The sequence below is a fragment of the Xiphias gladius genome, chromosome 15, assembly GCF_016859285.1.
Source record: "Xiphias gladius isolate SHS-SW01 ecotype Sanya breed wild chromosome 15, ASM1685928v1, whole genome shotgun sequence".
NCBI lineage: Eukaryota > Metazoa > Chordata > Actinopteri > Istiophoriformes > Xiphiidae > Xiphias > Xiphias gladius.
The window spans coordinates 21,870,704-21,889,615 of record NC_053414.1 but is presented as its reverse complement, the minus strand read 5'-3'; the positions used below and the strand labels follow the sequence as shown (position 1 = coordinate 21,889,615).

Sequence of the window (18,912 nt, the reverse complement as noted above, 5' to 3'; positions counted from 1 at the left end):
AAAGTGAGGAGAGAAAAAAGAAAAACTCATGACCCAAAGCCAAAACCTCATCTGTCAAACATGGCATTGGTTCTGTTATGGCTTGTGTGATCTGTTTTTCGGCTGTCTGTCTGTACCCATCTTTGTTGCTTCCTATCTTAGCCGTGACACAATGATGTTTCATGGTTATATAAAATGTAATTTAAAAAATGAAAGAAAGAAATTAAGAAATAAAAAAAACAATAATAATTTGGTGAAAATAACATGATTGGGATTAGAGAAACAATGTGGCCAGGGTCAAATAATAAAACTGTAAAAGATGATTCCTAGTATGAGATGGGATGAAAACACTAAAATCCTTAAATTACACTGAAAATTGATGCATAAAATAATTTCAATCATTCCTATATCTGCCAAACTTTCCAGTGATCAGTAGGTTCTATGTTTTTATCATACAGCTGACATATTTGTGAGATTTGTACATTTATGAAAATTGCATGGGCCTTCCTTATTATTGTTTCATATATCACACTCACTCATTTATAATAATCAAAACAGCATCTGTACTTAACTACTATTCTTCTAGCCTGCACTTTAACCTTTTTTCCTTCCTCCGGGCCTTTATATCTCCTCCTATCTCTTGATCTCGCATGCTGTCTCTGTTTTCCACACACCAGTATATAGCCTATGAAATATCCTCTGCTCCTTTATGCTTGGTGCTGGCTGCCTTCCCTCAAGCATATTTTCTAGCTGTCGTTTTTTTCCCCTTTTTCCCCACCTCTCATATATATTAGGAAGTCGCTTATTGAAACATAAGGCATGATGTGGGGAGGCTTTACCACAGGGTTGCAGGGCTCAAATTTGGCCTAATTTGCATATATACAATCACAGTGTAGTTTCTTGAGCCCCAGGGCAAAATGGGATATTGGATGTATGGTTGCTGTAACCCATGGATGACATGTTCAGAAAGACTGGGTTAAAAAGAGATATACAAACACATACAAAGGCAAACACTGTTTTTGCCCTATAAGTGCTTACTATTTTGTGCTAAAACAAACACCAATTTATTATTTCCTACAGTGGATGTTAATATTTCACTGGTGGTTCTTTTTCCTAATCAGTCAAGAAAACGTACTTATTTGGAATTTTAAAAGCACAAAATCGAAGTCTAAAAGTGCTTTCCAAAACAGTGCTTACAAAGCAAAGCAGCACAGCCCTGACATCAACAGCAGTAACACAACATAATGAAAATAATGGCATAGTTAAAACCACAAAATAAGAGCAATAAAGGATAAGAGCAAAAAATAAAAACAATGAGACCATAAAAAAAGAATGTCAGCTACATCAAAAAACTCAAACCATGTATATCTTATGTGTTGCTTTGGAAGGCAATGTCAAAGGCCATATTTTGTTGTTTAGTTTGATGGTCTCGGTTAAGACTAATGGTAAAAGTACTTTTGCAGTGGCTGCAAATAAATCATGACAGCTTTGTGATTAACTACTTTTGCCATTGCTACAGTTAAGGTTTGGTTAGGTTTAGGCACTGAAACTACTTGGTTAAGGTTAGGAAACTATTGTGCTTTTGGTTAAAATAACTATTTAGTTAAGGATAAAACACCCCAGTCATGGTCAAAAAAAAAGAAAAAAATCGGTAGGTAGATTGGAAACAGAAAACCTTTGTGGCTGTGTAACATATTACTTCAGTCATATTACTTCCACCTTTGCTTTTGAAAAACAGCGATAAATCATACATCCACTTGCGGTCTTTATCAGTTGATTGTTAAAACAAGCCATATAAGAAGTTGAACAAAAAAATAATGCTTAACCAAGTTCACTGGAGACCCAGAGTAGATGGCAAAAGGGCCCAGCAGTCAGAACAATGTTTAACATCCCCTGGTTGAACAAAGAATGTTGGGGAAATCTTAGTTTATACTGCAATAATTTGGACAAGACTCAAAATATAATATGAGGAATTGTGGTTTTTTCTTTTGTTATGTTTTGTTTTCTGTCAGCATTTAAAATATTAACAAATGATTAGTGTTTTCTCCAGAAAATTGAATGGGTGCACAAAACAGCATTTGGATCAAAACTAAAAGACACTAAATAATTTGTGTCCGATTCCAATCTAAATGCTGTTAAATCTTTGAGAATAATAGTAATAATATAGTGCTAATTTAACAATTCATTAATAGTGGACAACACTAGTCGAATGAGATATAATTCTAACAGGACAATATCTACTTGATATATTGGTGTAGCTATAGTATCCACACGTGTGGGCATGCACACAGACACACGAACACTCCTGTTAAACCGCTGTTGATTTTATCATCACTCTCATGTTGCTCTGGATTACAGCAAACCTTTTAAACTACCTCTTATAGCTTCCTCATATAAACTGCAACATAAAACCAAAACCATATAACATCCTGGCATTTTAATGAGACACACATAAACACAGACAACACGCCTCTCACCGGGGTGAAGTTCATGACTTTGAGGATCCAGATGGTCAGCGCCAGGTTGACGATCATGGTGACGAGGAGGAGGAGGATGAAGAAGTACAAGCATCTCTTCCTCCAGCCGTAGATTCCCACTGCTGGGTAAACCTGGGCACCGCACACCGACGCCCCCCGCTGGTGGAGTGGGTTGGGCTGTGCCGCAAGGATATACTGCTCCTGGGTCATCTGAAAGACACACAAATATGGCGAATGCATGTAAGGATCACTCTTTTTTATTTTATGTCGATGAGTTCATCTTCGAAACAGTGTGAACCCATTTTTAAGGAAAACTTATCTGAAATTTATACTTTATTAATTTAGAGTCAGAAAAATGTCACCATTCGTCAACTGATGTTACTTAAGTTACTCAGATTCATTTATCCTGCTTCCTATTTCCTTCTTCCTTCTTTCTTCTTTTTTTTATTACTAGAAGTTTCTCATTTTGGAGTGAAAATATCCATTTGTTCAGCTCTGCACAGAAGCTAGACATGCATAAAGGGAAAGATTTTAAGGAGAAAGGAAGAGAAAGAAGAGAGAGCTGGCATGTTTTTCCTCCCTTTTTCATGCAGTGCAGACAAAGATAAGGCAGAGAGGAGAGGATGGACTTTTGGGGGTTTGGCCATGGTGGTGGGAAGGATGGAAACAGTATTAAACTGTTGAAGATAAAGAGGAGAAGCAAAACACGATAGGAATGGAGAGAGAAATACAGAGACGAAGCATGAGAGATTGAAGGAGAGTAAAAGTGAGAGAGCAAAAGTGAGCGTGCAAGAGAAAGACCAAAGCATGATAAAAATAAGATAGAGGTGGTGCAGTGAAGTGGAGAGATAGCACAGCATCAAGTAGTAAGAGACAGAAAAGGAGGACGGAGAGAGACAGACAGGACGGAAATAGAGAGAGGGCAGATAAGACAGCAGAGGAGGACAGAGTCCATTAGTTGTAGTGCATCAGGAAGAGTCATTGGTGGCAAAAGATATGGACAGTGGCTGCAAGGCACTACTATCTCTACTATCGTTGACTCTCTAACTGTCTCGCACTCTGTTTACCTTGCTCTCTCTACCTCAAATTTTCTCTCTCTCCCTCTCTCTCCCTAATTCACTTCCTATCTCACTTCGGCACCTCTCTCTCTCTCTTTATCAGTCTCTCACACACACATTGTGTCTTTATTTGCTGAGACTGCATGACCTTAACACCTCAGCGACTGTTGATTTTTTTTTTTCCCCCCCACATTACTTTTTCTCCATATAGTCTCACATGATGAATCCAACAAGCCTTGATGGGAAACAAAAATGCTGACTCTTGTCTTGCCCGCAGAAAAAAAAAAGGAAATGCAGACTTGGCCTGTTTAAATTTTGTTGGGTTTCAGTGGAAGAGACTCAGAAACAAATATCAACCCATTATCTGTGTCTCCACAGTTTTCCCTGTTTCTTGTACACAAAAAGCAAGGTCCTACTGAGCTATTGAGCTGAATTATTCAAAATGCATAAAAATTGTATTTTTGTCAGGAGTTTTGAGATTTTTGAAATATACTGTACAATATATTCTCACTACAGATACTAAAGGACTGGCCCCATCTTTGAATCCCCCCACATCTTAAATAACATAAAAATATATTGGTTTTAAATCAGTTTGTGTTTAAGTCTCATAAGTCTTTTTGAAAAGCTTCAGTATCCCTAATGATATTAACATCATCTCACGTAGCAGAAAGCTGTTATAAGCAAACCATGGCCAACCTATCCTAATTTCTCATGTGGAAATCCTAGAATAATCAGCTAAAAGCTATAACCTCGCTTCAACACCACCAGTCTGAACGGTCCTACATTCTGATAAAACAGACCGAAAACACAACAAATCCATGCAGAAATGCACCCAAGATGCAATGAAGAGGCAATCAAGCAAATTATCTCCAGAGGAGCATAGAATTACATTAGGCTGCATTAACTATGAAGCGTGAATTCAATGAATGTGTAGTAATTATCAGAGGTTTAGCACAGCAATAAACTTATTTGTTAAAAATAGAGCACAAACACAGCATTTAATATCAGATTTGAAGCAGGTGATGAAAGGACATGACACAGGACATTTCCATCTGTTATTTGGTAAAAGAAAGATGAAGCTACTTTTAATGTGCATACAAAATATGCAATCAATATTTTGGTCTAAATGTAATCTAACTAATTTACATCTAGACAGAGTGTGGATATGAGACATACATTAATGCCGAGTGGAAAGAGGGCTTGATGTTTGTCAGGTAGGGTAATGGATTAATGATGTTTTGCCTTTTTACAATGAAGAAATTCTCTTGCAATATTCTCAGCTTTCACTTTTTTCCACTTTTCGCATGCATCTATTCAGTCTGTGCAGATACAATTCATATGAATCAATAGCAGGGTACTGCTGTGGAATAGGGGTTTGGGAATGGGCTGCTGATCATTTTATCTCAGTATTCAGCATCCACATTGAATCAATAGTCGACTGTGTATACCTGTGTGCAGTTACGCTTGCTGTGTGTGTACTGGAGTTTTCTGCGGTGCCCGCAAATGCTAATCTTTTTCTTCCTGCATGTATCAACAGTGGGAATCAATAGATGCACACAGATATCTGTGTGTATGTGTGGGTGTATGTATCCATTTCTGCATGACTATTTCTCAAGGGCAAGATATGAGTCAGCCAAATAACCAACATGACCGTGGAAAACCAAATTTTTTTCTTCTTTTTTTCCACTCAACAAGTGATATTGAATTACAGGATTCAGTGTCATTTTTGCATGGTGTGAGGTCAGTTTTGTGACTTTTTCAGTTACTCAGTTGCTCAGTGATGTAACGGGAGCATCCTCTCTTATGCTCTGTCACTGGCCCTTTTTCAAACCACCCCCTATGCCCTCTCTCTACCCACGTCCACTCCTTTGGCATGTTCACATGGAGGGTCTGCCAAATTAAGTGCCATCCCAAACCAAACAGCAGGGAATGGAAGTGGGTTGTCAAACCCCCCAACAGCGAGTCTACGTCGATGCTGACTTACTGATCACATGCAACCTGTGTTGTGTTCGTCATGGAACACGCCCCTTACAAATGTAAGTTCCGTACGACTACCCGTACATTTTCTCTTAAACTACTCCAGTAAACGGTAGATACTTGATTGTAAAGTGTTGTATGTTTAAAGGGACTGTTGCAAAAACCAAGCAGCTTATAAACATTACAGTTAAAAACGAGAAGATGTTTGCAAACAAAGAAATGCCACCAAAGAAGCCTGGGAGTAAGTTTTATTTTTCTCCATGGCTTGGGCCTACTGTGTCTGCCACCTCACTGCCCAAACTGTTACTTATTTAGTGCTGTGTATGTTTGGTGATATGAAACCAAGGTAGACGACAGTTCCTATTTCCGCTGCCATTGTATTTATATCTTACACCTTAATGAAGGGTGCTTCATTCAGCTGTGAGTGTGACTCCAAACAGAGTGCGAATGGGGAGGGTCCATTTTGAGAAAGGCCCACTGACTCATTTATTGTCTTGCAAGTCTAATGGTGACTTGTGTCACATTACTCTCAGATCCAGGCATGGTTATCAATCCAACTCAGCTCCTTGATAAAATATTATTTTCTCATCCCCCATAGTTCCCCAGTTTTACTTATCATTTGTCATACTTTTTTGTAGTCTTTTGCCACAGAACCCCCCCCCCCCCCTTGCCCTTTTTCAACCTTTCCTTGCATCTCACTCTCTCTTAACATCCCCTCTATATTTGCTTTCTTCTTTTCACTCGATTGCTCATCCCTTCCATCTTTCTTTGCCATTGTCATTTCTCAAATTTTTCAGTTATTTTCTTCCTCTTCTGATTCACATCTTAAGCACCTTCCTATCCCAGCCCTTACTCTCTTCCTCATCCATCACCCAACCATCCTTTTCACTCATCCTAACTTCATACTTCTCTCCATTTCTACATTCTTTCTCTTCCTGTTTTCCTAACTCACTTCATTGCGTTCCTTCTTTCCCGTCTTTGTTGTCAATTTATTTTGTTGTCCCCCTTTTCCTCCGTCCACTCCTTTCCTCCTACACTTATCCCTGCCCCCCCTCTTCCAGTGCATTTCTTAGATTGAACTGACAACAGAGTCATCAATCAATCCCATGGTGCACCACAGTCTGGAGGCCCTGCAAAGCGTGACCTAACTTTATTAAAATCATCATGTCTAAGACAAAAGGCTACGTCACCATGGTTACAGCATCCTGTCAACTGTGATCTAACAATGATCTCAGTAGTGCCAATAGTTGTTTGTTCAAGAAGCCTGCTTATATTAGATTTCAAGCATATTATATAATTAGTAGGATTTCCATCTTTGGTGCTGTGACAGCACATGTAGAGGTTGGGGAACTGTGACTTCCCGATCACGATTAAACAAGAAAAAATTACAACAATATATATGACGATAACAAACAGTAATTATTGGCTGTTTTTACCACAACAATTAACCTCACTATGTGCAACTAAGGAACATGTAAAGTAGCACATTAAGGATCCAAAACTAAAAAAACGAATGCAGGTCCAAAATGCAGCATTTGCCAATTTATAACATCTGTTAGACCCTTTAAATGTTATGCAACATTTTAAGGGTTTACCTTTCACTACATACATACATACTTGGTTACAGTTACCAGGGCAACACACAAGCCATAATACTTAACATCAAATGTCAGCATGAGGAGGTTGACATGGTTGCTGTTAAAAGTCATCCAAATTCAGGTAGTGGACACACATGTATATGAAAAACACACTCGCAGACGGTGTCCCCACGTGAAGAGAAGGAAAAGATGGGAGGAGATGAACGAGAGCAGGGAGAAGAAGAAAGAGACAAATTAGAGAAATGAAGCAGAAAATGAAATATATGATTGTGGTCCGTACGCGTGACTTATCCACCTCCGCAACCCCGAAAAAAGAAAAGGAAAAGATAAACAGCATTACTTTACAAGGAGCTAATAACAGGAGATGAGAGGACAGGAGATATTACTTGAAGAAGTCTTTCTATGAAACTGTCTTTCATCTTTCAAGCAGCTTCATTTCAATGAAAAAAAGAATTTCAAATCCCCTATGAAAAATAGGCAATTACAAATTTGCCCTCATATAGTAAGTCACAGGGGTTCTTTGTAGTGGATAACAGCTCATGGCTGGAAACCATATGACTCAGGATATCATTGTAATGATGCCAAATGTATAGCTGTCAGTGTAAAAACTGACTAAATTTGGTTTCAGTTGCCTGCTCTGCGTGTCTTCACTCGATACAAAGTGAAGCTTCTCAGCATGTCCAGCAAGAGAAATTCCAGAGGAATCAGAAACTGACGTGTCATTCTTTCTTCTTATGTAACTAAATGAATGTTAATGCATGTGGGATGTGGAGTGAGTGTCAAGTCAGATTCAGCTTGGTGGACGTTGCAAATAAAGGCGGAGCGTGGGAACAGATGCACACGTGTGCTGCCTGATAATGTACGTGAAGCACAGATAAATTGACAGACGGGTGGATATGGACGGGGGTTGATGTGGAGACATGGGTGGAAAATGAAGAAAGGGATGGATGTACAGACTTGTAAACAGAAAATCCGGCAGCTTAAGATTTTGTTTCATAACTGAAATCCGTATCAAAATGTAATTAGTATGCGCGCTCGGCCGATTTGTGCTGCTGCTATATGTGAAGTGCTGAGGGCAATCTAATGTATCTGTCAGCCAACGTCACACAGCATCACACAGGCTCTCCTCACGCCTGCTCATACTCAGTCAATAACACTGCTCCAATATTGCTCCACTTCAGAGGGCTTTGACTTTCGTTCTCGGTTTCTCTGTCTGTTGGTCTCTTCAATGCAAGCGCCCAAGCAAAGCATTTACTATTCATAGGTGAGTGGTAAAGATCAACCACTGCAGGTTTTTTTAAGAATGAACCTGATAATTGTAAATTGAATGTGGAAGAAGCCAAAATTTTGCATCGATGTTCAATACTGCTTCTTTGACCTCTTTTGGCCTTTTTGTTTAGCAAATTAGATGTAGATGATGTAGATGTACCTGTAGAAAGTACAGGTAGTATTAACTGAATCCTACAGTTTTTCTTCTTGTCAGATTAGTAACACTATCTATAGATAGATGTTAAGTGGATAAATTACTTCCCTTTGAGAGTACTGGTCATAAATAAGCTAACAATGTTGCTTCTTTTTTGAGTAATGACTGGTATATGTTCTCTTTACTATTCAATTCTATAATTTTTATGGTTGGACATACTTTGGTGAAAATACAGTGGCTTAATAAGTCATAGACCCCTTCTTTCATCTCCACATATATTGTTGAAATTTTACTTCAAAATCAAGGGTGTTTCTCAGCTACTCAAAGTAATTTGGTGCCTCTATTTCAAGGAAACTGCGGTTCTCCGTCTTACACTCATCACTAATGATCTATGAATTTGAGTAGATTCTTCTGTTGTGCACCCATTCAATGCGTGATGCCAACAGAATCCCCAAAGATAACACATATGATTCAAATGGTTACACAATCAGTTATTATTCCTTTCAAATGTTTATAGTTAAGTGAGAAACGCTACTTAAATACTTTCTGGGGAATTAAGTTTTGCTGTTTACCTTCACTAAAGTTGCTGGCCACATTGTAAAGTGTGTTTTGTTCTTGAATTGAGCACGCATTTCAGTCCCTAACGCATTAACAGTGCATGCTGTGGTGTTTCAGTACTGCACTTTTCACACATCATCTGTCAAACCAAACAACAAATAAAACACTAAGGCCGTTATTGTGACATGCAGTTTCTTGGATTTTCTGTTGACGAGGTTCCTATATGTGGCACTTTCTGCTGGCCATAAGCTTTAGCTGCCAATGTTGATGGATTATTACTTTAAGTGGAAATAAAAATACTGGGGCCACCCATGCAAATTGCTGGAGTTATTATTTACATAATAATTATAAAATACAATGGGAACATCCTCTCTATTTGGTTTTTCTAAATATGACCTCATCAGGGAAAAAGCTATAAAAGACTACAATGGATTTAATGATGCTGTACTTTTCACAAAATGAAGATACGCTAAACAGTCCATAATGTTGTGTTTTGATCGTACAGCATGGGAGAAAGCAGTCTAAACTCATCTGAGCTATAGGTTGTATTACTGTGTATGAGTTTTGTTTGACCATTTCTGTTCATCTCATCTGTGTAATTGCTGGACACACTTTCCGTACTTCTGTTTGAAGGGTTATATTTCTAGAGGTTTTGCTTCTGGTTAATATTTTTTCTCGTTAATATTTTAATTCATTTGCTTTTAAATCAGCCAGTGACATAATCATTCAATCAATATCTCTTAGATGAAATGGCAATCATCCATTATCATTGTAAGATTAATTATGATGCCAAGAAAACCCTCTCATTACCTTATTTACTTTTCCAAATATTAATTCTTTCTATTTTCTTTTTGTTCGTAAAAGACTTTGTAACTTTTTGTAATGACACTGTAAATTCTGTATTGGTCAAGCATGTGTATCGTCAAGTCAATGGTAAAATACACAAATAAAAAACAGCTGCAGCACTGTAGGGGGTCAGGTGTGCATAGTGTTTGACAGATAAGACAACAAGGGACTGCATGTCGAATACTTACACATGCATCAAACTGTTGGTGTTTTCATGCATGTACATTTGTTTTTCATATTTGTGTAACTAATTTGGTGCCAATGTGATAAACCACTAAGCCAAACGAACTGCAAGCGCTCTGTGTTGGCTGTAGGTTTTTGGCTTCTGTCAGTCTGCCATCCCTCTCTGTCACTGTGGGCACTCAGGTGTTCAGCCAGTGGATGGATCACACACTGATTCTCTGTGTGAGAGAGAGAGAGAGAGAGAGAGAGCACACACACACACACACACACACACACACACACACACACACACACACACACACACACACACACACAGAGAGAGAGAACAAGGACCTCCAACACACATGCACAAAGAAAAGAAAATCCCACACTAACAAGCAAACACACCTATGGACAGACACGAAATCACACTACAGCTACATGCACCAGCAAACACACAGGAACATCGGCAAACATAAACCATGCCTACACACAGACGCACACACACATATACAGGGCTCCTGTGTAGTGAAGCGTTCACTATTCCAAACCATTTACAAGACCTAGTGTAAAAACAGAAGACTTAAAAGAACAACTCTTGCGCTCTCTCTCACAAACGCACACATATTTGTACTTCTATTTTTGTGATTACTCTCAATGACACAATGCATTCCGTAGCCCCTTACCCTAAACTCAACCATCACAACTAAATGCCTAACCCCAACCTAATTATAACCTGCACCCTAAAACTAAGTCTTAACCCTCAAACAGCCCTTTGAAAGTGTGTCAGAAAGTGAGGAGCGGCCAAAATGTCCTCACTCCCAAGGTATAAAACTCAAACTGCTTGTAAAGATAGCCATGCAAGGACACACACACACACACACACACACACACACACACACACACACACACACACACACACACACACACACACACATACATACACACAGAGTATAATTCATAACTAAGCCAAAGCCCAACAGAGGTTGCCATATAAACAACGTGCAACAGGCAGAGGGTGAGGACATTGTTAGACAGAAGGACAGAAGCTTAAAAAAAGGGATAAAAAAGTACAGAAAGCTGTGATAGTAGATAAATGAAAAGTCAATTCATGACCTATACTATCCATGTTTTGGGTGCTTTTTTTAGGGCAGTATGGTGGCCTGTCTGAGGACCCTTCAACAGGATAGCCCACATATACTAGCTTTGGATAGTATTATATTACTACAGTAGTAATAATACAAATACCAAAACATTCAATATTAAAAAATTAATAGCGATATTTAGCAATACTAGATCTTTTATTCGTATAGCTTTTTTTGATGACCATTTGACCTCAGTAATTTTAAAAAATAGAATTTTTAAAGTTTATATTAGAACAACAGTTGCAATAGGTGACAACAGTTTATGCTTGCTGTAATCATTCATTCTATTCATATTGGCAAATGAAAGATCCCTCCCTGCTCTCGTTTCGTGCCAAAAAAGTATCTAATTATCTGAAACTAATATAAGGCTTCAGCACTGTGAATTAATCAAATCAAGTGAATATCCTCCAAAGATATAGTCTGTTTAGTATGACTTGAAGTCTAAGGTATTATTTTGTGCTGTATTTTTTTTTTTTTTAAATATAATACAACATCCAGCTTCTACTGGAAACAGCAATGTATTGTCCTGTCCCTTCATTAATATATGTCTTCATTAAAGCAGATATGTTATCCAGGGGAATCATTTGAACATTTCTGATCTACTTCCCCTATATGGTTAAAATAAGTTTATGTTTAGGAAACCATATTTGCTAAGGCCAATGGATTGCTTTCCTGCTTAAAGGAAACCAAGCTGACTGCTGGTTTGAAGGATGATGCAAACCCTGGTCTCCTCAAGCTCTGATGCTGAATGTTCTGTACGCCCATTGTCACCATCCATTCACCAAGACTTCCACACCCTTCTGGCTGCACACTTTGGCTCTGAATTATAATATGGGTTAATTTAAGCTGTTTAAACAAACAAGCCACGCTGTGGTGTTTCTGGAGAATAAAGCCTCCTTCATCAGTGTATTTCCCTGTTCATCTGATGTTGGTGTTTGCCGAAACCCTGCTCTGGTTTGAAAGGGGCTGCTTTCTACTACCGTCTCTATTTATAGAGGCTCCGAAGTGAAAAGTTGTTCTCATTTGTCTCTGTCTAGATTTATCTCCGTCCAATAATGTCTTTTGTTTTTTCAAGACCCATGAGACTAATTAATGGATGATGGAAATGGAGAAGGAAAACAAGGGAGGCCAGTTGGGAGGGAGATACAGTATAAAGAGTGGGGGAAGGAAAACAGGTAAAGCAAATGAACAGTAGAGATCCTGATGTTATTTTTTGATTGGCAGCTTCGAACTCCCCATTGGTCCCCAACCTGGTCAGCAGGGAAGTTTCCCCCTCTAGAGACCAGCTGTCATCTCATGGCATTAACCAGTCTCACATGCTGCTATTAAGGATATTTGCCTTGGTGGGTAGTCGAAGGATGAATGGGTTTTTAAACTGCAGGGTTGCAAAAACTGGTTGAAGATTGATGGTTGAAAATGCTTTGCCACTTTCCCAGACTAGACCTAAGTGCATCTTGGCAAATGCATGCTTATACCTACTATCAGAAGAAACAGTTTAGCAAATAACACAACAGGTGGACAAGAGAGCAATGCTTCAGGGGCAATTTTAGTGTCATTATAGAGGTAGACCTAAGCAAGAAAAAAAACGTATCCCCTCCAGCCAGTCTGTGTGAGTTATAGTGTTCTTAAAATCAAAATACCCACAAATTCATCTTATTTAAAAGGGCATTTGTGATCAAATTTGAAAGGATAGAAAGTATTTTCTTGCCCTCCTGGCTGTCACACTGAATACATCACTAGACCCAGAGTCTATCTGCTCTGCAGTATCTGCTGTCGCCTGCCTGTAAATTATTAAGGAATGATAGTTTTGTAATGCTAGCAGGTATAAAGTGAGACTGTTAGTTGGATACAGCAACTACAGTAGGCTACCTGGATGGGCTGTGGTTACGAATTCTAGTTTAGGAGGCTTGACATTCATCATACCTCTCTTTTTTATCATCTGAGATGGTAAGAACTGTGTGGCTTTCCCTCACACTCAAGGCCTATTCATCATGACACACCACAAAATTTCTACCGTTGAACATTCATAACATTTTCTGAGTATCTCCTATTTCTGTGACCACTTCAGAGTACACTGCCAGCACTGAAAGGTATAATAATCCGTTCAGTATGAGTAAAATAAGCAGATAATATCTTGCCTTCATATGTCTTCATTTGAAAAGTTTAAACTAAATAGCCATTGAATATATTTTGATTTTTAGGACTTCTTGAAGCAGTGCATTGAGTCACAATGATGAATTCTGCATAACAAAAACAGTGCTGGTTCACAAGCGTATTTCAGAACCACGGAGAGCTCTGTAGTCTACACAATGCTGGACATCAAGGAGCTCTCCATATTTCTGAAACAGCCTCTACGGTTCCAAAATTGTGAGGATCTGGTTGTTATCACTTTTACCACTTGTTTACAAAGTAACAGAGCTCTACTACAAAACTTGTTTTCATACTTCGTAGAAGCCCTGTGCTGTATAGCAGTCAGCCCTTTGTTGTATAGGAGCCATGTAGTTATCCATGGCCACACCGAGTCTCTTGTTTCTACTGCAGGCTTTAATTAATACACACATCACACAATGGCAGTGGCCTATTGTATTGTCAGAGCACCCACAAAGTCACATATGTTCATATACACATGCACTGCAGTGTTACTAACCGGTTACCAGCACTGACACTGGCACAGTGGCACATGACCACACGACAGGCTTAGAAGTTACAACTACACTAAGCAAGATGTCAAAAAGGCAAGCGTCTGAAATAACTTCCAAATTTCAACATCACCTGAAAACTGTATGTAGCAGCTGAGCCCTCTTGCAGAATTTTCTTTTTTCTATTATGGCTGATTTGCGACCTGCATGCTAAAAAAAAGTTGAAGTCCGTCGAAGCTTCAAATATTTGCGGATAATTGTCACTGAAGCTTCAAAGCCCCACTTGTTATTTTGTGTTGGTTTTTGTGCGTAAGAACTGCAAGGTAAGACTGTTGTTCACTGCTGCCAGAGAATGATGTCGAAACCTTCTTGGGGTTAGCAGTTTCTACCGCTCTCTTCTTTCTTTATGTATCGGTCATTACATATATTTGTCTTTCTCCCCCTGAATTCCGTTTCCTGTTCCAATATCGTCGTTTTCTTTTTCTCAGGCTCCCTCCCTGCCTCCCCTTTCCTTCTTTCTGGCATGATGCCTCCCACTGAGTCAGTAACTGTCGATCGAAAAGCTGCCACTGTTGAACAACGCCAGCAACAACAGGCTTAAGCTTGGGTTTTTCCTCCTCCTGGAGAGATAGATGAAAAGCGTCATGCAAAGAGAGTTTGCTGGTGATGCAGTCTGCTTTTTACAGCTCTTTGAAACTCACAACAAAAGCTGATGAGTAAGTATGCTGTTTCCGGATGTGGTGTGTAGAAAGGTACCACATCAAATCGCATGACGACATAAAGGTGAAGATTCTTTCACGCTACAAAATGTGGGTGTCATTCATTTCAATTTTTAACAATTTTGCAACTAAACATCAGTTCTGGTTTCATTAAACAACCAGAAATGTACATCTAGAGGTGTGTGCATATGATTGGTCATGATTGTTGTAAATAGCAAAAATGATAATGAAGTGCGTTCATTTCATTATCACTTTAGGACCTCAGTCATCACTGATTTAACATAATGGTGCTGCCTATGAAACGCCATAGACAATGTATAACTTTCAATAATATAATGTCCCAGACAAGGAATGCCTTTGAACAACTAAAATGATTTGAGGAAAAAAAAAAAAACAACAACAACTAATAATGTCATCTTTTGAATGCCACCATCCCGGCTGTCATTCAGTCAAGACATCTAACCTGCTTGTTAGTTTCCTTGAGAAATCCCCCGAAAACTGGCCTTTTTAATCTTAGCTATGCAACCAATTCTCAACCACAAAAATACTGTAACTCACATCTCCACTTTCACACACAGCCAACTCTTGTATTGAAAGCCTATTACAAAACATTTGACGTGGTGAGGCAGTCATCACTCTGCTAAATCACTGTGTAAACAAAGCTAGTGATGTGGTGACAGTGTTTCAACAAGGGACGTCATACTTCAGTTACAGATCGGGAACACGATGAGTGGCAGAAAAGGAGCGAGAACCGAAGTTATACTGAAGAGTTTGTGTGTGCGGTGTGTTACAGTGGAGAGGATAAGAGCTGTTACTTTGACAAAAAGGACAACTGTGTCTTTCTTAAAGGGGGTAAAACAATGGTATGTGTGTGTATGAGTTACTGACACTTAAGAGAGAGGGAAATACAGGGAGGGATCACGTGGACAGGGGGAAGGGACTATTTCCAAGGGCAGACGCACTGTGAAAGATGTGACGGACGCCTGCTGTAAGTACGTCAGATGCTTGTGTGTGTGTGTGTGTGCACGTGTGTGTGTAAGTAAATCTTTCCTGGTGACAGAATCAGCACAGAGGCTTTATGACCCTGCTCAATGAGCCGGCCTTCTCCATCATCACCAACCCCCCCCAGCACACATTAATACACACACACACACACACGCCTCTTTTTTTACTGTCTCTGTGCTGTATATCTCTCCGTCTTTCTCCCTCTGTTTCAAACAAATTCAAGCACACAATTTTCATTTACTGTATGTACCAAACAGAATATAAATACTAAATTAATTCTGTGTGAATATTCTGTCATGTCCTCGATACCACCCACGCTGGCTAAATACATAAATAGGTTTCCAAACTACTGCTTTAAAACTGACTGGCGTTCTGGTGGCGTAGTGGTTAAGACACACATACCCTTCTCTCTCACTCCTCATAAGTCCTCTCAGTGTCTCTAATGTCACCACCAAATGAAGGCAAAAATGCCCAAAATAATCTTACAAAGAAACATTGTGTACAATACAAAAAATGCCTGTGTACGTTATGAATGAACCACGCTTGAGGCTGCACGCCGCAAATGATTAGTCATCATGACACACACGAACACACAACTTTTTCTTGACCTCACCCCACATGACTCTGGATTTCTTTTTCACCATCACTTCTGTTTCACTTCATTGTCCTTACGTTTTCGTTTTTTTTATTGCTGTTTTCTGCCCCTCTTCTCTAGTTGCCCTCTTGCTTCTTTTCAGCTCTTTCTTAAGAGTTGAAATATACAAACCCACTAAGAAGCTAAAACTAAACGTTTTTGTAAAACAAGTTCAATATGATGCCAGGCTGTTGACACTAAAATGTAACATACAGGGTTAACATGTTCATAGTGACCACAAAAGCAAATTTTACATATAATGTCAATGCAAAGATGTGAGTGGATCACTTGTATGCTAGAGTTACCATGGAGAGGATACTAAATCGTCAACACAGAGCACATAACTCACAGTTTAAACTGTCAATGTTAGCAGGAATCATCATCCACCCCCTTTGTGCTTCTACTTTATCTGTCTTGAGCATTACCTACATCTCTCTCTACCTCTCACCCACTTTCTCTTCCCCTCCCCCCTTTCTATCTCTGTTGCCATCACTCACTCTACTTGCATTTCTTCCTGACTTCTATCCTAATTGAGTTGTGTGTTGTCAGCCCAGACGCCCAACTCAAAGCTCCCTTTCATGGCTTTGACCAAAGAGTGCATGTGTGAGTGATGTGTGTGATGTAAGTCCAGCAGTCGCTCATGTCCAAGTCCCTCTATGGAGCACTCATATATCAACCTCTGAGCCCCGCACAATATAATGGAACAAGGAGAGACTTGCTGAAAAAGGGCAGGGCTTCAGGCTGCGACCATTTAGTAGCATTTTGCAACCATTTTTGGGTAGGAGCACTAGTGCAACTTGAAAATATTTTTTGATTTTTGAAATCATCATTTGAAACACCAAGAGGGAGTGAGAATACGTGGATGGGTGGGTGTGTGTGTGTGTGTGTGTGTGTGTGTGTGTGTGTGTATGAGGGACAGAGTAAGGTAAAGAGTGGTTGGAGTCAAGAGCTAAAGCGAGGCTCTCGTCATCATAACAAGGCAGGATGGGGACAATTCTGCACGGGATGTAATCTACCTGTGTCTGATCCATAAGTGCTCTCACTCGACCCTTGGGTGACAATGAAAAACTATCGATTCATTTTTCAAAAGGAAAGATCAATCAGACCATCCTGTGCCACTATAGACCACAATTTCTGATGACAGCTCGGACGAGGAATCAGCAGGTGATGGTGTGGCACAACATTTGCAGGGAAAACTAAGTTTGCCGACTCAACCACAAACTTTACAAATGAAACATTCGTAAAGCACAACAACAGCATGAAACATAAACTCTGCAGGGACAGATGCACTGATAAAGTAAAGCATTACTTCCCTTTGTGACTTTTTCATTTAAAATAAATCAGCACATTGTTATTTCAGTAAATTGTCTACTTATTAACAAAGCATTTATCAGTAATACACTTAAGATGGAAAAAATGTTAATGTGTTACCATGCATGTCTAAATTTTGTGCTGGTGCTCCTTAAATTTTCAGTAGGGAGCACCAGTGCTGCTAGTGGAGAAGGTCAGTCTGGAGCCCCGGAGGGGATGAAAGAGAGAAAGAGAAAAGTGGTGAGCTATAAGGAAATCAGTGATGAGGAGACAGCCAACTGACTGCATGCGATTCGGGGTGTTCGTGTCTCCCTCTCTGTCATGTCTTTATCTTTTTTTCTGCCATTGTAACCTTCCACATTCCAGTTCCAAAGCATCCCTCAGCTCTTATCTGAAACAACACTTCACAACACTCTGAACTCCTTTGCCTCTTTAATTTCTAAAAAGCGAAATACCCTATGGTGTCAGTGATGTTATTTTGTCAGCCTGATGTCATTCTAGTCATTATTAGAATTCCCCACACAAATACAATAAATATAAAAGTTTAAATGGCTGCCTTAGTCACCTCATTGTTTTCTTTTCAGAGAAAACATCCGCACATATGAACTTAAAATTCTCTCTTATCCATATAACCTTTAGAATGATCCATAAGATTTAAGCCTGTACATTTGCAGTAAACACTCTTTATTACCTGCATTCTGTTGGTGCTTGATCAGACTCGGTTGCTTGCTTATGCTTTAACTGCAGTTGAAAACCAAAACCGTGAACTGTTTACCTTTTCAATCTGGCATCGATTGCTTTTGAAAAGGGTTTCTTTCTCTTTATCATTCTGGATTATAATTTTAATTGGGTTTTTTTTCCCCCTCATTTATCAGACTTTAATGCCAGTTCAAATAAAAATTGATGAGCAGTTCACCTCCAAAATTAGCCCAAAACCAAACACAGGAGTAATATATGCTTTGAAAATAGAAATATTTCCCACTAGAGGAGTAATGTATCGAGCAAAATCAAAATACATAAATGTACTAAAATGCAACATTTAACATACCACGAAACCCTCAACCACACAGGCATATCAGCAGTCTAGGTCCCAAAAAACACGGACTTTAATGTTGAAATTCTTTATCAATATGTACTGTAAATGTCAATAATTCATGTTTGAGGAGGCACAAAAAAAAAAAATCAAAGTCAGAATGAAAATGAATGATCAAAATACCTATCTTTTGGAATCAAAATAAAAAGGTCTGTTTATCTTGGACACACTCTTTCCACATCTTTTCCTTCCCTTTTTCCATCTGTTCAGCTGGTGCTGTGAAGCTGGGAAAATGCCAGAGCTTGCAGGTGGTCCAAAGTTGTTCCCTCTCGTTATCACTCCTCTTCC

The 18,912-nt window shown here is 39.1% G+C and overlaps 1 protein-coding gene across 2 annotated transcripts in view; it reads right to left on the bottom strand.

Moving 5' to 3' along the window:
- LOC120800623 (zeta-sarcoglycan) overlaps nucleotides 1-18,912 on the bottom strand; it is a 262,590-nt gene that overhangs the window by 157,918 nt on the left and 85,760 nt on the right. For both annotated transcript variants that reach the window (XM_040146854.1, XM_040146853.1), the window contains exon 2: nucleotides 2,457-2,666. In XM_040146854.1, coding sequence (XP_040002788.1) covers nucleotides 2,457-2,666 — 210 coding nt within the window. The remainder of the gene's footprint in view (nucleotides 1-2,456; nucleotides 2,667-18,912) is intronic.